The sequence below is a fragment of the Epinephelus moara genome, chromosome 16 (assembly GCF_006386435.1).
Source record: "Epinephelus moara isolate mb chromosome 16, YSFRI_EMoa_1.0, whole genome shotgun sequence".
Classification (NCBI taxonomy): domain Eukaryota; kingdom Metazoa; phylum Chordata; class Actinopteri; order Perciformes; family Serranidae; genus Epinephelus; species Epinephelus moara.
The window spans coordinates 9,434,900-9,456,356 of record NC_065521.1 but is presented as its reverse complement, the minus strand read 5'-3'; the positions used below and the strand labels follow the sequence as shown (position 1 = coordinate 9,456,356).

The 21,457-nt window shown below is 41.4% G+C and overlaps 1 protein-coding gene across 3 annotated transcripts in view; it reads right to left on the bottom strand.

Moving 5' to 3' along the window:
- Positions 1-2,742: 2,742 nt before the first annotated feature.
- The window catches only part of flna (filamin A, alpha (actin binding protein 280)), a 69,255-nt gene continuing 50,540 nt past the window's right edge, over positions 2,743-21,457 (bottom strand). Inside the window, exons 29-49 of one of the 3 annotated variants that reach the window (XM_050065830.1) lie at positions 20,686-20,842; positions 20,410-20,599; positions 18,850-18,873; positions 18,086-18,333; positions 16,493-16,567; positions 15,662-15,761; positions 15,409-15,549; positions 15,182-15,310; positions 13,901-14,074; positions 12,501-12,662; positions 12,184-12,387; positions 11,929-12,081; positions 11,689-11,811; positions 11,135-11,401; positions 10,912-11,049; positions 10,547-10,662; positions 8,021-8,153; positions 7,692-7,868; positions 7,332-7,550; positions 7,007-7,204; positions 2,743-4,464 (exon numbers count right to left, since the gene is read on the bottom strand). In XM_050065830.1, coding sequence (XP_049921787.1) covers positions 4,280-4,464; positions 7,007-7,204; positions 7,332-7,550; positions 7,692-7,868; positions 8,021-8,153; positions 10,547-10,662; positions 10,912-11,049; positions 11,135-11,401; positions 11,689-11,811; positions 11,929-12,081; positions 12,184-12,387; positions 12,501-12,662; positions 13,901-14,074; positions 15,182-15,310; positions 15,409-15,549; positions 15,662-15,761; positions 16,493-16,567; positions 18,086-18,333; positions 18,850-18,873; positions 20,410-20,599; positions 20,686-20,842 — 3,313 coding nt within the window. In that variant the 3' untranslated portion in view covers positions 2,743-4,279. The remainder of the gene's footprint in view (positions 4,465-7,006; positions 7,205-7,331; positions 7,551-7,691; positions 7,869-8,020; positions 8,154-10,546; positions 10,663-10,911; positions 11,050-11,134; positions 11,402-11,688; positions 11,812-11,928; positions 12,082-12,183; positions 12,388-12,500; positions 12,663-13,900; positions 14,075-15,181; positions 15,311-15,408; positions 15,550-15,661; positions 15,762-16,492; positions 16,568-18,085; positions 18,334-18,849; positions 18,874-20,409; positions 20,600-20,685; positions 20,843-21,457) is intronic. The other 2 variants (XM_050065832.1, XM_050065831.1) reach the window with 2 other exon arrangements.

Sequence of the window (21,457 nt, the reverse complement as noted above, 5' to 3'; positions counted from 1 at the left end):
TGCTGGATTTTTGTCATGCTGTCATGACTTTATTAGGTCACCTAAGCATGTCGTTAATGTGATTAGTCATAGCATGCTTTCCTACTGTGACAAGTGAGAAATGCCTGTAGGACAGCATTTTATCTGTAAAGTCACTGTTTAAGACAGATATTATGTTAAATGGTGGTGATATAAAGGATAAAAAATTGAATAACAAATACATTAGAGATTAAACCCAACCACTGGTGGTCTATTTTGGCCCTGCCCCTCCGACAGCCTGTGTCCAGCCCTTCATCAGACCGTCTTAAGGTGGAAACAAATGGTGGGACAACAACTACTTTGTACAGATGTCAAACCAGAACATTACATTATATTTCCCCACACAGTATAACATGGGTGGTAATCCAGTTGTGCACCTGTTTTCCTCAGTTTGCTGTCATACTGCTCGATTCCCTGTTTGTATGCACTGCTAATGTGGGTGGCTGTTTGCTCCACTGAGCAGGCCCAATTTTAGTGTGTTGTCCTGCTGCTTTCATGTTCAGTGATCCTCCTGTTCAGTGATGTTGTGGGTCAGCCATTTTAAATTTGATTATTTTTTACCAGCAGTATAATTTATAACAATATCCCCAGTAGTATAAAGTTAGAGGATCCACACTGTTTATGGTGGCTACAGTGACTATCTTCTTAACTAGAACACTAAGGGACTGTTTGTTATTTATGAGGAGTTGGTGCAAAAAGAGGGAGGCATGCCAAATGATTTTTCTAAGCACTGGGGAGGGACTTATGTTTTTCATTTAGGCTTAGGGGAGGGGCATACAAATTTAAATGTTTGTGTTTTGTATTTATTTTACTGCAGATTTTTAAAGAAAACATGCCCTCCAAACCTCTGGGCTGGTCCGGAAGGCATGTTTTCTTTAAAAAAACACCAAAAGAACACAACTTGTCATAGCCAGAAACTGTAAAAACAAAAATTATCATTGGATTTTCAAAATTTTAATGGTCCTTGGACACATCGTCATGTGCAAGGAATGCTCCCATCAGAAACAATCAAACAAACGAACAAATCTGAGCTTAAAATAGGGATATGCCATCCCAATCACTTAATCTAAACTGTTTGCACTAACTTACTAGCATGCACAAGAATGAAAAAAAAACAAGGCTTTTTGAACTCCAGGATTTCCTATTCAACTTTTAACTTTCAAGCATCGAAGAGTAAGTTTTAAAACATCTAATAACTAATTTATGGTGGAGGGAGGGTCATGCATTTTCTGCCAGTTACTCAGGATGGCTCAAGGAAAACTATGTGTAGGATACAGTTCAGTTACATCTCAACCAGCCCCCTCCTCCTCTGACAAGTAAAGAACAGTCCCTAACTTCTCCCAACTACAAGCAAATGATGACAATAGTAGGTTACTTCGCAAATTGGCAAATAAAATTGCTGTGAACCCACAGGTATCAGCTCCAGTCTGGCAACAGATTTGTGGCATCATTCATTGCCAGCGGCTTTTGGCATGCATATTGTTGTTTTCCCGGGGCACTTGACATTGTGGCCTCTTGAGCCAGGTGCCACTTGCGCTTTATTAAAACAATTCTATCAGCCACTGCCCTTAAATTGTAGAATAATGATAAATAAGTGCAGCAAGTGAGGACTGTTTGCATTGATCCAGACCTATATTAATTTCTAAGGTATTCAGTACAACTAAATCCACACTTTTACCCTGCTGCTATCAGGTGGGTTTTTGCCATTTGCCCCAAATGACCTATCCTCTCTCATCAGACTTATGTTCCATAACCCCACCAATCCTCATGGTAGGCTGTCCTGGAATACTCACTTTGAAAATGCCAGTTGAGAATGAATAAGGCTCTTTAATAACAAATATTTTGTCATCACCTATGTTAGAAAAGTATGTTTCAAAATTATATATTTAATATATCCAACCTATCACTTTCTAAAAATATATATAAATCACATTTTTGAATCCTGTGGACTTTGTTATATCGTCTTAAAAACAATTTATTTCATTAATATTTTATGTGAAGCATTTTGGGAATGACGTGGAACATGTTTGACTTAATATTTATGCATATTTGTTTATCCTTGATGGTATATGAACTACACAAAGCTGGAAAAAATATCACTAGCCTACAACTTTAACAACTAAAATGGATAATAATAAAGATCCCCATTCATTGACCATTAACTTGAAATCTCAAAAATTACTACATGTAGTTTCTTCCCGAGGCATTCAGACTTGGCACAAGGTGCTGTTCAAAGCTCTGCATAAACCATGCTATGAAGTCTTCCAATAAGATTCCCTCTCCTGCAGCGGCCTCTGGAGGTAGTGAGCGAGTCAGGCCTTATAAGGAGTTGGAGTTTTCCAGGAAGGGCGTTGGCTGCAGACTTCAGTGGTGTAGTGCATTGTAATCTACACATTTTCCACTCACTAGAAACTTCTGTGGAAAAACACTTAACATTGCTGCCATGCTTACTCTGTGCTTCATCAAAGCTACTGATGAAAACCATAACCATCACATTTAAAAAAAACACTGAAAGAGTTCAGCAATGTCCGTTTTTAAGGCTAATTATAAACACAGCGCTAAGCATGGAACACAGGCACATTATGAGTCTCTGTTAAATATCAGTGATTGAAGTTATGCTTCACCTGTTCTGTATATGTTGTGATCTTAATTTTTTCCCATCCATTCATAGTTATCCAGACAAAGTTTTCTACTCAAAGTTTTAAGACACAAAACACAGAGCCATTTGTTTGACAGAAAAATACTTAGACAACTTTATTGTGTATCAAAATACTGTCTTACAAACACTTTTAAAGCCTTTTTTTTTTTTATTCAGGACAAGATTCTTTTTTTTTTTTGCTCTGAAAGATAGACTATGCACAAAGCGAGCTGGAAGGATAAAGGGAGGGGGTGAGTGGCGGCTGACGGGGGTGAGATACAAACACTGAGCAGAAAACAAAGCAACATCTGTTCTTTTCTGTTTTTGGTCATCGTGTTTTCAGGACGTGACGAACCACAACATCATCTCCAGCCCTTCTGTCCGGCACAACTTTAGAAACTTCCCTTTTTAAACCTTTTGATTTCGATGGGAAAAAAAGTTCCATACTCGAAGGTGAACCACCACGAACGCATCACATGTCATGTTGATGTTATTCTGAATCAGAGGCTTTCTGTATTGAGACAACCTAATGAACATGCAGATCACATGGTGTGCCACATTAAAAACACACAAAAAGCGTTGTTTCCCAGCAGCGGTGTTGAGAGAGCATGTGTGAGACAAACCACGAGTATGCTACTGTGAAATGTGTCTTTCTCCTCCCTGTTCACATACGTTGCCTTATCTTTAACCTTTATTAATTTCCCTATTCTAATCCATATTACGGCTTTAAGAACAGCAGTGCCTAAAACTGGATCACACTAGCAGCAGGTAAAACAACTGGGTTAGTTAAAGAGCATAATGACAAACACATGCTGAAGTGGACTGGACCAGTGCTGAGCACATGTGGATATAAGTAACAGACAAGTATTCATCTGACTTTTTTACGGACAGATAAAGATCTTACATCAAAGCGTGTCGTTGAGTGTAAAAGAGCTCTTTTACACAATTGTACATAGAAACCCACAGGTCAGGAAGGCACATTACTTCTGACACTCTTTGGTTCAAGTCCTGTGATTGCTCATATTCAACTGAATCCATTATTTATGTATGTAAGAGTAGCTCATCCAGTGTAAACAGTAACCTTCCATTCAAAGCTGGGCTCAGCGGGGCCAAAATCTACTGCTGCTACACTACGCTAAGCTATACTATCACTGTACACTAGTTCAGACCAATCTGCTAATGTCCATGACTGAAAATGTATAAAGCCTAAGGCGCAATTGTCTGGCTTACCATAATAAAAAGGTGCATCTTTTTCCTCCCTAAATTGACTGAATGATGTGATTAGTAGAAGAATAAAACAAGAAATGGAGCGAATGACCAGAAAAAAGGAGTATGTGTCCATGCATTCATCTTTGGAAGATTCTGGACTGGGTTACAGTGAGGATGTTGGATTTAAAATATTAGCTTGAGGAAAAAACAGAAATCTGGCTGAGGGTAAACACTGATGTGACAGTTTGTTCTCTAACTGGTTAAATAGTTATAAAATAAGATACAAAAAAGCCAGAAATCTTAATTTGTAACATGGGAGGGACCTGGAGTTGTAAACAATGATCGGTTAGACTCTAGATAGAATTTCAGTTGTATTAAACAGTGGTATAAGTTTCTGATCTTGGAGCTGGGCTTTTAGACAGTAATGTGGTAGGGGCTGCCTGGGATGTGTTCGTCTCCCCACTTGACCACGAGGATGTACTCTCCCTTCTCTTTGAGCTGGTAGCTGACGTTGTACAAGCGATTGCCCAAATGTTTCACTAGGATCTCCTCGCAGGGGACCTTGGGACCATCCACACCAACCAGGAGCATGTTACGACCTGTGGACAGAGACAGAACAGATCAGTATCTACATCAATACATTACTATTAGCTTACTGCAAAACTTCTATCAGTAGCCCGGGCTATTATTTGCTTAAATCACTGAACTCAACAGGCTTATATTAGAGACACTAGACAGCTATACTGTATGGGACAGGCCTTTTATTCCTTTTCCATAAAACTGTTCCTCAGGAAAGATGGGAAATACAATCCAAGTGTTTATCTGAACCAGTGTGACACTGTACGACATTATATTTGTGCCTCAATTGATAGTAAACTCACTCTTTTAATCATTTAATTTCATTCAAAAACATGTTTTACATGGCTGTGGTGTGCCTAACCCTTCTTCCATTTCTTCCCTACTAAGCTGGAAACTCGCATTCCTACTGATAACAACCAATCAGAATTACTTACTCCAATTTTCAGATGAAAAGGCCTAATCACACCAGAAAGTGGAGTGACTACTAGTTGGGCTAGTTGGTGAACTACTGTAGCTGGCGAGCTAACCGCTAACATGCTAGCCAGCGTGGAACATACATGCTGTTAAGTCACATGAAATCCACAAGCTTCTATCTTGTATCTAATCCACACCTTGGTCCAGGGTCTGTAAATAACGATCGCCTAGTCTCTAACCTTTCATTCTATTCAAAAGTAGTGGAAAGAGAACCCTTAGAGTCTGCTGTCAGGGTCAGCCACTCCATCGTAATTGCACTCACTAAAGTTGTAAATGACCTTCTCTTTAATATGGATTCAGATTTCACCTCTGTGCTTCTACCAGTGGATTTCAGTGCAGCTTTTGATACTACTGATCATTGTATACTTCTTGACTGTTAGGAAAACAAATTTGGCGTCTCTGGCCTGGCTCTCACATGGTAAAAATCTAACCTATGCAGAAGCGCCTTTAATAAAGCAACAGGAATATTTTCTCATGTGAAATACAGAGTACCTAGGAGGGGCTGCCTGGTTCCAGGAAGTGTTTCTGTTCTTTCTGTATCTACATTTCAAATGTTTCTTTCATTAATATCCTAAATGTTGCTGAACATAGAAACACAGGACTTTCCCAGATAATGTAAAGATCCTATAGATTTATGTTAAGGCCACCAGTTTTAATTATTTCAACTTTTTTTTTTTTTTTTTTTTTACAATTCGTATTTTAAGCATTCTTTTGGTATGGCAGCTGGCTCTTAATACTAGAGTAACCATTCAACCGGCGTTGCCACGGAGATGAAGCCAGTCAGAAGCGCAAATCAGTACAGTGCAGGATTCAAAACGCTTTGTTGTCGCTAGGCTTGTGTCGACAGGCAGATTATATATTTATGATTGTAGGGATCATTGAGGATTGTTTTTTCCTACGCTGATATTAAGAAAGCTTTTTCTCTGCACTCCATACGAGTGGTTAATGTTATGGATCTGATTTGGATTGTGATATTAAAGATAATAGTGATAGACTAACATGATGCTGTGATACTGTCTTGCAAAGCACACACACTTTTGAAAGCAAGCCGTTGTCTCTGCAAAAGGAGACATAGCTATTACATAGATTTTTGTTTTGTTTTATATTTTGAATAAAATGCTGACATTCTTGTTTGTTGTGTTTATAAGCTTAAAGGTTCAATTATTTCAAAGCTCCATCAGATGCTGAGCCACGATCAAGATGTTGATTCAAAATCTTTAATACAAATTAAATTCTTAAGAAAACAGAGAATAAATTATTGAACAAATGTAACTAAATATACTGCTCCTAATACTAAAAATGCTATTACTGAGGTAATAAAAATATTTTAACAGTAGTAATGTGTTTATTAATCCATAATCAGCTCATAATAATCAAAGTTGGAAAACAATACCTTTATTGCTTACTCTTAGAAATCCAAAACCTACTTAAAATGAACAACTGCACATTTAAATCAAGAGGTAAATGCTTAAAGGTGAAGTGCTAAAATTCCAAAAGCAAATAGTGCACGTGTATTCAGACCCTGACACACACTGGCATGCTGTGACGTCCATCCGTGAACTGATAACTGATTTAAGCTGCAGATTAAAATGAGTTTTCTTAACAACGCAATCTTTAACTTCTGCCTACTGATGGCATCGAAAATGATCAAGCTTTAAGCTTGGTGTTTGGATGTTTCTTGATTAACTGCATCTTGGGAGACGTAGTTGACTTCTCCCCTGAAACGTGTACACACAGGCTTGTACCTTTGACTTTTTAATCAGAGAACCAGATATTTTTTAATGCAGTAGTTAATATTTTGGACTCATACTTTAACTGGAAAAGTTTCATGCTGATTCAAGCCAAAGAAGTGCTTTAACTGTGAGTCATACAGCATTGTCTGTGGGAAAATTGAATGAGACTTTTCTTTTGGAACCAGGGGAACCCAGAAATTGCTCTTCCCACTTCACAAATCAAATACATTTAGTGCGTGCTCAGGATTGAGACACAAATATTATTCCATACACTTGGAGTGTTTGTCTCAGACATATTTCTTGCTGAGGTGAAAAAGCACAAAAATGCACTTGTTAACATCACAGTCACACATACCTGCTTTGCTACAGTCAACACTGAAGCTGTTTTTCTGACCAATGAAGCCCTTGTTCAGGCCCAGGCCCTTGGCCACGACCTTGCTGGCATCTGACTGAATGGGAGCACCCTGCTGAGAACAGCTGATGGCACGGGTCACAGGGTCAACCATGACAGAAGAGGTTTCGTGCATACTGTGGCTGGACACAAGCTTGGGACCTGGAAGATGGAGACGAGAGTGCAAGTTAATCTCAGGGACATTTACATTCTGTTTTCAATCGTTTTCAATCTTTTTTCATTAAAATCCTTACATTCTCCTTGCTAATAAACCAAAGATGTTCCTCACCAGTGATCTTGGCTTTGAAGGGGCTTCCGACAATGTGGTAAGGACCACCGTATTTGATGGAAATGAGATAGTTGCCAGGAGCCATTGGAGTGTATGTGACCTTATAGCCCTCAGGGCACTCCACACAGTCCATCTTCACCTTGGAGGGCCCGTCGATGGTCACAGCTAAAGCACCAGGGCCTGCGTTGCTTGTGTTAACCACAAACTCACATGCAGTTCCTGAAGGTGAACAAGACAGAACAGGTAGGCTTGAGGTGACTATGGCAACAAAAGGTTTAGCATGAGCAGGAAAGAGACTGTTCAGATGAAATTTAAAGCAATTCTCATTTTTTTCTGTTGTTAAGAGGGACAGTGTGTTACCTGTGGTGCCTCCCTCCAGTCCTGCTCCATAGGCTGACACCATCCCAGGGTCTCCAGCCTGGCCCATTTCTCCTACTCGGATCTTAAATGGACTACCAGGGATGTGACTTCCATTGAACTTTACATCAATTAGATAGAGACCGTTCTCTCTGGGGATGAACCGGACTGCGTATTTATCTAGACAAACAGAAAGAGGGGTAACGATGAGGCACATGAAAACTTGCTATTCTGTGCATCAACACTATCAAACTCTCCCTGTGTGCGACATAATTTCTGTGCGAGCAGTCTGGAGAGGTTTAGATGAGTTTGGATACCATCCCTGTGGTTACCTTGGTCGATCTCAGTGACGCAGCATTCCTCCAGGGCTCCAGATGGGCTGTGGACCTTTGCATCAATTACACCCTTTGCTCCGTTCAGGCTGACGGCAAATGATGCCGGCTGGTTCACCTTCAAACCCGACTCCTGCTCGACAACACACACTCACATATTCAACACCGTATCACCGACCAAATAGCTGTCCAACTTTCTGCCCACTGTACGTGATAATCAGCAAACTGTTACTAAGTACTGTCTACTTAAAGGGATAGTTTGGATTTTTTGAAGTGGGGTTGTATGTGGTAATTATTGATAGAAAGTATATTGCCTACAATGGATGTCAGTTGGCACGCCCCCAGTTTGGAGAAGCAGGCTGGAGTCCGACATGGAGGCTAAGCGACAATCTGCCGTGGAGGGGTCAATAAATGTATTTTAGCTACCAAAAAAGCCCCACCTAAAATAATCAACATTAGTTTAAGTCTACGCTATGTTTAAAATATTTTCACTGCTTTAACTTAATGTCAGACAGTTATTTCCAACTGGTAAATGAAGCTGTTAATCACTCCCTTCAAAGCCAGACTCCATTGAGAAATACTGTGTGATAACACTGCTGAACACAGGAGCTGCTGGTCTACCACTGCCTTGTACAGTTATTTTGTTTGTTTTATTGTGTGACTTTGACATTTAAAAGGGTTATTTCAGATTTACATAAGTTACAGAATAATACAACTAACTGATTCAAGCAGAGGTAGACCAGCAGCTCCTGGATTTTGCAAGCTAAAATGTTTTTGTGTCTGGTGGTTTGACCAGAGTATAGATGAGGAACTAAAGTCGGTAATGGCATTCCTATTGGAATGGGCTGTCTGATGGAAAGTTAAAGCAGTGAAAATACTCTCAATATAGTGTACACTTTAACTGGTCTGTACTTTTTTAGAGGCTAAAATACGTGATGTTGCTGACCCCTCAGCACTGCATCGCTTAGCCTCTGTGTCAGACTCCAGCTTACTTCTCCAAACTGGGGGTGTGCCAACTGACCATATAACCCCACTTCAAAAAATCTGACCTATCTCTTTAATAGTAGGGATGTCACGAGAACCAATTCTTCTGTACCAAGTCGATGCCAAAATTCTGAAAACAGGATGGCATCCGTTTTTCTCCAGTACCGTAGGTACCAGGGTTGCAGTCCTTCCAGACCTTATGGGGTAGCATATACACCTAAAAGTGTTCTATTCTGCCATTAAAGGGTTAGAAGAACAATGAATGGCAGGGATTAACAATAAAAATTAAAACACATTTAAATGATTTTAATAAAGGAGCCTGTGTCTAAGTACATGGTATTTATTGATTTATTTTCCCCATGATATTGGTGTCGACTACTTGATTATTGGTATTGTGACATGCCTACTTGATATCATTATGATCACCCCTGTATCATATTCAGATTACTTATGCTACTGTGCACCTTACCTGGAGGTCGCTAACAAGGCTAAAGAGGAGGGCTGAGCAGTGAAAGGGCAGAGAGAGAAGGTGTTTGTGGAAGTTAAACAGAAACTGAAGAAAACAGAGAAAGAATAAGTGATATTTTTTTTCTGAAAACATTTATCTGTGAGTATATTTGTAAGTTTATGTGTATGTGTGAACACATCTGTGCTAGAGTGAAGGAGGGTCAGCAAGCAGGTGAAGACACATATTGATATATGAAAGTTGTACGGAGATGATGACAAAAAGTTATGCACGATAAAAATAGAAATACTCATAGTAATTCAACATGAGATAATTATTATAGATAATAAATGGTAATTATTATAATAATTAGTATAATTTTGATTAGTGCGTCATACATTTACTTAGTGTCTCATAATTTTGATTTACCATGAGATTTTTTTTATTTTTGTCCTGCAATACTAAATTCACATTTATTTTTTTCTGCCAAAAGGGGGCCTTCACAGTTTTTTGTATGTATTTGTGCATTAGTGAGAACAGAGACAGAGAGGAAAAATAGCCATGTCAGACCTCTTTAACCCTTTAGCGCCTCGTATCAATTTTAGAGGTGGGAGGCTGTTGGCAGCCTTTAGAATGAGGCACGAGAAACACACACAGTCCTCTAGTATCCCAGAAGCCCTTACACTGCCTAACAATGCAGCAGCAGCAGCTGATCTTAAGCCTGCACAACTCAATGTTCATCTCATGCAACTAAGATGCCTACTGAATCAGTACTCTGCTATACACCTAACTCTACACAAGCTATCACATTTCACTTGTTAAATAAGACAATGTGATCTGCCTTCATTACCAACTCCACTCTATCAAAGTCCCTACAAGCGGAAAATATTTGTCTATTGTTTAAAACCACATTAACTAAACTGTCTCTAGTACTTGTCACTGCAGTGTACAAATGTTCACGATATTCTGTCCACACCCAGACTCCTTCAATCTAATATCAATCTAATAAAAGTATGGTCTGCTGCTGCTGCACTGTAGGCAGTGTACTGAGGCCTGGCGTGTGTGCACACGGATGTGTGTGTGTCTCAGAGCCTCACCTGAAGACTGGCAACAGTAAGGCGACGGGCGTCGTCTGACGGCGAGGCCACAGGGACGATGAAGGGGCTGTCAGGGATATGCTCGTCGTTGAAACGGATCGACACCTCGTAGTCTCCTACAGGATGGATTTCAAGTCAGAAAGTCACTAGAATGGTCACACAAATCCAGAAACAGTGACAGGCGTCCACAGCATAGATTATAGATTCCATTTCTTTCACAGAAACATTTATGCCAAAAATAAGAGAGTAAAAGAGTGTAAACAAAACAAAAACAGCACTAAAGAAGATAAGTTTACTTGATGTTTTTTTGCAGAACATGCTTAATCCTCATCCATGCATAAACCTGTCCCTGTCTTTTGTCTCACCAGGCTCCTGCACGATGTAGGACACTCCACTGGAGCCGTCCTTGCGGTCCTCAAAGGAAATTTCAGCCTTGCTCGGCCCCTCCACAGCAATACTGAGACCTCCTGCACCAGCCTCCCTCGTCCAGATACTGAACTCGGCTACACACAACACAGGGGCCAAAACAAAGTCAGGTACATGTATTGCAGCACACACACAAACTAATGATTCATCCACCATACCAACCTGGCACTCCAGCTTCTGCTCTCTCCAGGCCCGGCCCTCCAGCACGAACCTTATGAGCCCCGCCCTCTCCCAGGGGGCCGACGGTAAACTGGAACGGGCTGCCAGGCACATGCACGCCATTGTATTTCACATTCACGGTGTGCACACCTGTCTCAGTGGGGACAAAGCGAATGCAGTAGGTGTTGTTCTCTCCCTCCATAATGTCAGCCTTGTGAATCTGGCCGGATGGGCTGATCACCTGAGCGGTCATGTCTGCTATGCTGATCTCTGAAGAGGAAGGCAGTCACATGTTTGAATAATTGAAAAAAATAAATAAATAAATAAATAAAAGACATGAACTGAGACTTTGTAACTTAGAACTTTTGTATGACAATGGAACACAAATTACATAGTTAGCTGACATCAGCTAAAGTCAGTCACCATTCTGTTGCTGTGTCGCTTGTAGTGTGAACATAGCATTACACATCTAACAAGGCAACCAACTGTGTCATAATGTGGAGTTTGATTCCTTCCTCCGGTGACCACAGAGAGCTGCATTATCATGTCATTATTACCTGGGATCTTGAGGCTGAGGTCACACTGGCTGCCTACATTGGCGACTGACGCTGCTCTCCTCTTCCTGGTGATGCTCTCCTTCATCCTGCCCTCCCCTGTTACCTTCACTGTGAATGCACTCCCTACACACACACACACACACACACACACACACACACACACACAATGATTTATTCAGTTTAGTAATCGAGAACAACACTGCTCTGCTCTGTAGTCCCTGAATGTTTTAAGGTAAGCACCTGGCACATGTTGGTCAGCGAACTTGATGTTGATGATGTAATTCCCTGGTTCAGTGGGGCAGTAGGTGACCTTACAGGTGCCGTCGTCCTGGTCCTCAGTATTGATGTCCACTTTACTGGGCCCCTCAATGGACAGGCTAAGGCCGCCATAGCCTATATGAAAGAAAGATGAAAGACGGGTAATAAATAAAATCTGTATGAATGAAAATGTAACAAACCATAACACGTAGAATTATCTTCTTATCATGCACATACCTGCATCACGGGTGTCGATGATGAACTCAGCAGGCTCAAAGGTCCTGGCCTCACACAGGCCCTGTCCACTTACACGCACACGGCTGGCATCACCAATCTCTGATTGGCTGATCATAACAGCAATAGGGCTGTTAGGAATATGGCGACCGTTCTTCTTGATGTTCACAAGGTGCTCTCCCGTCTCCTTAGGCACAAATGAGATGCCTGTGACAGACGCATGCATAAAAACAGCAGAGATGGGTTAAAACAGGGATTAAGAAGATGACATCAGCTAAGACTTGTCTTTCCAGTTGTTTTCTCCTTGCCTACACACTCACCAACATGTCCATTCCGCAGCATCTTCAGAAGGCAGGGTTCCTCACGGCCTGAGGGCGTGGTTAGTGAGGCGGTCAGCTGGCTGAGGTCAAGCTCTCCGATGTCCAGTGGGATATCTGCGGTTGAGCCTACCTTCAGATGGGACATCCTCATGGAGTCATCACCTGAGGACACAGCAGTGACAGGCTAACTCAGAGGAGAGAGGACAGTAAAGGGCAGAGGTTCCAAACCTTTTTCTGTCATGCCCCAGGATGCACAACTTGACCGCATTTTTATTGTCTGGTAATAATATCTGGAAAACCATAAGATAAACTTAAGCCTAACTGTGTTCTTATGCACAAATGACACGGCCCTGACAAATGACACAGAGGGATTGCTTAAGCCCCCAGGAACAGCGCTGGGCTTTGAACCCAATTTGACATAGTGGCCAAACCATGGGATTACAAGTTCCCGGTCCGTCCCATGATACCATTAGGCCCAAAATACTTTATATCTAGATAGATATCTATAAATCAGTGGATACATTTTTTTAGAGCGTTAGTTTCGGAAGTCTCTAGTGCGCTTGCTCTATGGGCCCATTGATATGCAAATCTAGGTAATTTCATACAGCTGAAATCAAGCTTTTTTGGCTTCATAATAAATAATCATCAGTAAATAATAGTTACCTAGATGTAACTCCAGTTCTATGAGCATGTGAGTAGCCCTCGAACAGGCTTCACTATTGGCTTTTGTCATTATCAAGTGTAAGCTATTAGGGAGCAGAGCATATACGATATAAAATGTGACTACCACGACTGAGTGAAAGCAAATATGAACACAGCTAGAACAGTCTGGTAAGTTTAGAATATTTTAAACCAGAAATAGATAATTCTTAAAATATCCAAAATCTCAGACAATATCTACGCTGTGTCCGAAATCACATACTATGCACTACATGCCCAATATGATGGGATCACATTTCACTGGAGTTTTATCTTGTAAATTGCGTGCAACAAATAAATGATTGCATGATTGACTGTTGGATTGGTTGATTGATTTTCAGATGCAGCCTTGGTGTCATATCCTGATATCAACATAGTATTGCTATATTGCCCAGCCCTAATTTGTCATTTTGCGCTCTAATTAAATCTTGCTAAGCAGAATCTTGACAGGATAGCACAGCGCTATTGTTTGTTCCTACATGAATCAGATTCATAAACCTTTATCACGTCTAGAGAAGCATGACCACCAGCTTCAGAACCATTGGGATAGGCAGTTATTTTTCTGTGTTTCCATAAGACAAAACATTCATTCATTTAATTTTGAGTTGCTACAAAAGGATCCAGTCAATGTGAAAATGTTAGTCGTGATGGCATTCAAATTTCCAGCTACTAATTAAAGATTTGAGATTAAATGATATTACCAGTAATCCTAGCAGAGAAGGGGCTGCCAGGGATGTGCTTGTCATTGTATTTGACCAGGATGCTGTAGTCTCCAGGCAGGACGGGCAGGTATGACACGGTGCAGGTCCCATCCTGGTTGTCAACACAGCTGATGTCAGCCTTGGATGGACCTTCGATGGCCAGAGACAGACCCCCTACAAGGACATGCAATGAACAGACGGTGTTTTGTGTGTCTACGCTTGACCGTTTATCACTAATTTTAGCCCTTTCGTCTTTCTTGTCTCTTCTGCTTTCTTTCTCTGCAGTATGTCGTGCTGTTAAAAGTTTGAACATGCTGCTAAGTGTGGTTTTGTAGAAAAGTTAAAGGGACAGTTCACCCCTAAATCAAAAATACACATTTTTCCTCCTACCTGTAGTGCTTTTTTTTTTTTTTTTTTTTAAATCAGTCTAGATCTCTAGTCTAGTCTGTTTTGGTGTGAGTTGCTGAGTGTTGGAGACGAAAGCTGTAGAGATGTCTGCTCTCTCCAATATAATGGAACTAGATGGCACTCAGCTTGTGATGCTCAGAGTGCCAAAAAACTCAACAGCATTGTGTCTTTCCACAGATTATAACACAGTTACTCAAGATTATCCACAGACCTCGTTGTGAGTAGCTTCATGTAGGACCTATGTTCTCTCTACCGAACTACATCTGCCAACTGTATCCTTGCGCAGAGGGAAGCGTGCATCTCCTGCTAGCTCACCTAGCACCACTGAGCTAGCCAACATTACAGTACAGCTGGGGAGGATGCCATTAATGTTTACATCTCAGCCTATTGCTAGTATAAGCATCTTGTCCATGAGTAAATGTATGCTTCCTTCTGAGCTACAATATGGTTGGTGGGTGTAGTTCGATAGAAAGAAAACAGTTCCAATATGAAACTCCTCACAACAAGGTCTGTGAATATCTTCAGTAACCGGGTCATGATTTCTGGAAAGAGACATTGCTGTTCAGTAAAATACATGTTTTTGGTGATTTGAGCACCACAAGCTGAATGCCATCTGGATCCATTACATCGGAGAGAAGGCAGACATCTCTACAGCTGATATCTCCAACACTCTGCAATTCACACCGAAACAATCTAACTCTATAAAAAGCACTACAGGTGAGAAGAAAAATATGCATTTTTGATTTTGGGGTGAACTGTACCTTTAAGCACTGTGTAAAATGAATAACAGTTATTGGTACAGTCATGAATGCTACATTTCTACATAAGCTGCTGATACGGTCAGATGTATACTGTCATATTACTGCTACGTACCCTCTCCAGCATCTTTAGTGTTAACTGTGAAGACAGCAGGCTTGTTGACAGTCCCATGGATGAGGCCAGGCCCATAGGCACTGACATTCCCACTGTTCATGTAGTCCACATAGAACTGTAAGGGACTTCCTGTGAATGACAACAGAGAAGAAGATGATTTTCTCATTCACCTTCAAGGTTACAAATTTCTGTTGTATATTTGCAAAAACTTTTGAGGGGAGTTGTACCAGGGATGTGGATGCCGTCATATTTGATGTCCATCTCATGCAGACCAGCCTCAGTGGGAGCATACTTGACAGTAACAGTGCCATCCTTGTTGTCTGTGATATCAGGCTTGGCCACCTTGCCCGATGGCATCCGGACTTCACCTGAAGCAGAGGACAGAAACATACTTTACAGTGAGATGCACGCAACACAGACATGATCACTAAAGGTTGGGGTTTAATCTGTCTGGGCTCATTATAGGTTTGTTTATGTTACCTGTGATCTCTCCCTTCTGGATGGTGAATGGGATGACCAGGTCAAACGGTCTCAGCCCTGCCACATCCAAACCGTTCATTCCCATTGGTCTGTCTGTTGCCTGGGCGACAGAGGGCAAAGGTCAGATACACTGTCTTTGAATGATGGGCGTGGTTACAGTAACAGTATGCGTCACAGATGCAATCAACACAGTGCAGGACAGAGGGGTAAAAGTTTCCAAACACCAACAAACAGAATGGGATGAGACAATCATGAGATGAAATGATTGGCAATGGTGATCATGGTCAGGACGATGACACCGACACAAACTGCGAGAGGAGAGAGAATGAGATGAGGACAAAAACATTGGTAGGATGACAAAGCACAGTTAGCCATTTTGTAAAATGTGGAGCAGCCACATTGATAATTCCCAAAATGGCTTTTGTCTCCGAAGCAAGTTGACATGGAGCACTGCTGAACAGATGGGCTGCACAATGATTTATGGAAAATATTTAATATCCTGAACCAAGGGAAGTATTTGCTATGTTGCTCAATAAAAATTGCGTGCACATGTTGTGCAACTGCAACACTGACAAGAATATTAATGTGCCTTTTTGACATTGTGCAGCTCTGTTGCACTGTCCATGTGTTTAAGGAATCCTGTTTATGAGATGAAATGAGAGAATAAGTCCCCTCAGAGATGAAACACCTGCGATGAGAGGCAGCAGACACTGATGCAGGCTGATGAAAGGAGGCCATGATTGATGATTTGGATGAGAGATAGGAAGAATAGAAGAACAAAAAATTGAGTTGAGAGGGATGAGAGAAGCTGGAGACAGAGGTTTTAGGTACCCAGGGCTGTTGTGCGTAGTACTGGGGCATTTGGCTCTGCTGCATGAGCTGGTCTGTTGGAGCTCCTTCCAGTGCCTGAGGAGTGGGAGGTGGTGGGGGGTAGGTAGGGGTTGTGTAGGGGATGGAGAGGGTAAAAAAGATAGACAGGATTGGAGGGGAATAAAACAGTAGTCACAGTGATTTAGAAAATCTCTGGCGCAACCGGGACCCAGTCACGAAGCTTCTGTAGGGAGAACCAGTCACGTCAAGAAGCTTTGGTCCATGCAGTATCCCTCACGCACACTTTTACACTAAACACAAATATGAGATTGTTTGTTACCAGCCGGCCGCCATGTTTTTGAGCTAGCTGGCCAGTGCATTCTGGTAGTAGTAGGTTTTCTACCCCTTGAGCAAAAGCAAATGCCACAGCCCTTTCTCAGTTTTATCTGATCATATAGCATCTATTGCAAAAGTATTTGTGTCCCTCTACTACGCAGACTACCTAGTTTTGTGAAAAGATCATCTTTCCAACAGTGAAATACTTCTTTGTAGGTCTAATGTCTAGGAGTTGGTGGCATCTAGCCATGAGGTTGCAGACTGCAACCAACTAAAACTTCTCCCATGTGTCGAGTGTGTAGGACAGTGCCAGTGTTTGGTTTGTCTGTCAAGGGTTACTGTAGAAACAACATGGCAGACTTAATGTAAGAGGACCTGTTCTGAATGTCGATATAAAAAGTTAATTTTAAGGTAATAAAAACACATTGATTATTAGTTTTAGGTCATTATAAACTAATGAAAGCATAGTTATTATTTATAAAACATTTCCGCAGATAGGTGCCCCTAAGCCCTACACACTGACTTGACCTTTAAGTCAGTATTGTTAGAAATGTAATTTCTTAGCAACATCTCGGCTTTTACTGTAGTTTTCTATAATAACTATTATAACTAGTTAGGATTAGACAATAAGAAACACTGTGCCTCCGTTTTTTATACATTTATCAAAAGGCTTTGATACAGTAGATCATGTGTGTAAAAGTAGGAAATCTGAATTCCTCCAAGTTACTAGTGGTGTGCCACAGGGATCTATTCTGGGCCCTGTTCTGTACAACAGAGCTGTAAACTTAAGACCTGAACTTGATTAAGATTCGAGTTGTGGAAGTCAGGATTTGCAACTCATCTGCTGAGACTTGACTTAACTTGACAAAGAGGGAAATAAGCTGAGCAAACTTGATTTGTTAGCCCATAAATACTGACAAATGCTGTTTTATCTTTTGGATCACTGCAAATAATATGTAGCATAACAGGGATGCTTACAATGTGTACATATAATATGCAACACACTTGCAGTTGCAGCTGCAGGCAACATAGTAAAAAGGAGAAAAAAAATCTAAATTCACATAAGACTAATTAGCCATTTATCATACAATGAATCAGGCTAAAGGCTGTAAGTAGCTAAGTGGTTCCACCTTCATATCCAACTTGATTTTATCAGTTTTTCTGTTTTATTTATTGACTCTATTCTGCTTGTTGTTATTTTGTTGTCCCCCTAACTGTCAAAAGGCAAATGCGGTAAAAGAGCACGTATAAATAAAAGTTAAAATGCACATCACTCACCGTGACTTGGAAGGGGCTGTTAGGGATGTGCTCGCCTCCAAAACGGACGCAGATGACATACTCGCCAGGCTGCGGTGCTGTGTAGAAGATGTCGAATGTGCCGTCCTCGTTTTCGACAACGTCCACATCGAGCTCCGCCCCCTCGGGCGTACACACACTGCATGTCACCTTGCCTTTCCCAGCAGCCTTGGCGTCCACTGTGATGACGGTCTGTTCGCCAATCTGGATAGTTGGACCAACGCCAGCGCCTTAAAGATTGAGAAGAAAGGGTCGGGTGTGAGATGTTGACTGTTATAATTTTTTATCTTATAGAGACACAAACAGGCACACACTTACTTTCGCGCACACAACATTCGGCATGCACATTCCACGATCATGAGACCAGGATAAGGTTGGATGAGATCTAGTCATGTTATTTCCATCTACTGTATGTTGTTACCAATGACTCATGTTATTATCATACAGTTTCCCATGTAGAACTAAAAGCTAGATAAGCCATTCCACCATGCCATCCTTCCTACTCTGTTAGTCCATTAGTCTGTCCAATAAAACATGAGAGAAGGAAACAAACGGTTATGACAGAGGAGGTGGAAAATGAGATGGGAGGAAGAAAAGGTATGGGAGAGAGAGAAGAAGTTGAAAAAGCCAGAGAGAGACAATGAGATATCATGTTGAAAGCTGGTGCCACTATCCTCCATGCTAAAAGTAAAGAAAGAAAAGGTAGAGCAGTTCCTCTACATGACAGAGTCGTTCAGTAGGCTTACCTAAACCGTGACCGCCGATTGAGACTGATAATAGGAACGGTGAGAAGCAGGGGAGCGAGAAAAACAAAGTGACAAAGTCAGGTGGGGGTGGGGGTGGTGGGAGGCAATAACTGTGCTCCAAACACTTGGATGAAAACAAACGGTGATGGTGGAGTGTGAAGCGGGGAGGATGTGTGTGTGTGTGTGTGTGTTTGTGTGTGTGTATGTGTGTGTGTGCAGCAGGGACCTGGGTGAAGGGGGAGTGTACTTGAGGAGCACAGCGTGAGGAACACAACATAACAATGCATGAGAAATGAGACTTAAGCAGCAGGTACACAGAGAAATGAAATCTTAAATGACTAAGCCAATGCGTTTCACAAGTGACTGATCCTCTTTCGCACTGTCACAGATGTGAGTTTTCTTTTTTGATACCACTCTCATGTCTGACGCTACATGTAAAGCTAGAGCCAGCAGCCACTTAGCTTAGTATAACAACTGGAAGTGGGAACACTGAAACAGCTAGGGTAACTAGATCCACCTATCCTCTTGTTTGTTTAATCTGGACAAAAAACAAAGTTTAAAAACAACAAGTTTGTGGCTTTGATAAATGGCGTCATTGTGGCCATTTATCCCCAGTGCTTAAAAAAATATGCCTTCCCTTTTCGCACCACCCACTCCTTCCTCATAAATAAAGAACAGTCCCTTAGCTAAATGTCTAAATTTCAACAGCAGTACCTAGGCAGGCTATTCCACTAAAAGTATGTTGTCAGATGTTACAATTGACCAAACCACAACGTCCAGAGCTTACAAATTAAGCCAATGGCAAAGTGCCACAAACTGCAGTTCCTCTGATGGCAACATGAGGCTGGCTCCAAAAATGAGTCAATCATAGACCCCCATGTTAAAATGCCCAACTTTATAGCAGAAATAAACATGTTTACAGCTTGGTCCAAGAACAGATTTGGCCTCTACACTCATTTTTCCTGTTCGTGACAACCATACAGGGGTGAATTTTTGTATAACTAACCTGGTGTGCTGAGCTAAACTTTCCATCTCTTGGCTCCAGCTTCATATTTAATGGACATGACAGTGGTAACAATCATCACACTCTTTGCAAGAGAGTAAATGAATTTCCTAATATGTCAAACTGTGGATGAAAAATAAATACCACAACACTGTGTAGTTTAACTTCCTGTTTTGTTAATTAAATTTTTGTTAATGATGGATAACCAGCAGCTCATTTGTGTTTTCCATTACAAAATAGGAACAATTGTTGGAGCTGTCCTTAATGCTACTGCTGCTGTTCAACTTATTTTACAGTAAACATGATCCTCATGCAACAACATTAAGATGTGTGGGGAAATTCTGACCTGCCTGGGTGTGTTGTATACAACAGTAAAACTAATTATGATGCAGAAGAGAAATTGTCCAACAATACGAGTTTCAATTATATAAAAGTCAGAATACTGCACCTCTCCAAGGTAAAAACTAAATGTATGAGTAGGTTTTGTTCTAAGTTTTATTTTTCAATCATTTGAAAACAAATGTGGTCAAACAGCGGTCTAACCGTCATGTACATACCTGTGACAGTGCACTTGCTGGCGTCTCCAGTGGGCAGGGCCCTGATACGGTAGGGTGAGTATGGGATCTCATCCCCTCCGTACTTGATGAGGATGGTGTATCTGCCAGTCATGTCTGGCACATAGGACACCAGATAGGTTCCGTCATGGTTGTCACGGATGTTGGCCTTCTTAGGCTTGCCCTCTGGGTCCTGCAGGTGTGAAAACAACCAAAGTTTGAGAACAATCGTCAAAAATAGTATTTTTTATTTTATTTGCATCATATATGAGCACTCACAGTGATCTGCACTGCCAGCAGTCCCTCGCCTGCATCTTTGGCATCAATGGTAAACTCGACAGGCAGAGAGGCGGGCACCCCTGTGGTATTGAGGCCGGGTCCGCTCGCACGCACCTTGCTGGCGTCGTGTGTGGGGAGCACCTTCACCTTATAGGGGCTGAAAAGGGAGACAGGAGAGGGTGCATGAGCACACACAGACACCAAATAGAAACAAATACTCGGGAGTTAAAAAAAAGTGTACTGTCAGGGCTCAACAATAAGGATTGCCCGATTGCCCGGGGAAAGTAAAACTCAAGGTCGGGCATGTAAACTAACAACTCACTTGCCCGATCGGGCAAGTTGCTAAAAATAGTAAAAGTTAATAACTAATTGATAAAATAAATGTATTTTAAAACGTGCTCTTCGACTCTGATGCAGCGGTCTCTCTGCCTTAAGTCACAGGCACAGCTGTGTAACAATGTCCTGCCCACAGCCCCCATTGATATTATTTTGCATGACGGACGCTTCATATAATAACATAACAATATACTATTTATGGTGTTATGTCATCGTGTCATTTCTGTCTCTACATGGTCACGCGTTAACAATTCTCCTCTGCTCTCTGTATCGCGCATGGTGGAGTTCCACCACACACACAGGTGAGCACGCTAAAGCGGCTCGGGCGCATTTTCCTGACTAAACCTGACCCCGAGCCCGGTGCAGTTTGTCAGCTGACAAAGTTATTGTTATGGACACTGTGTAGCCTAAATAACCATCAACAGACTGCTGTTAT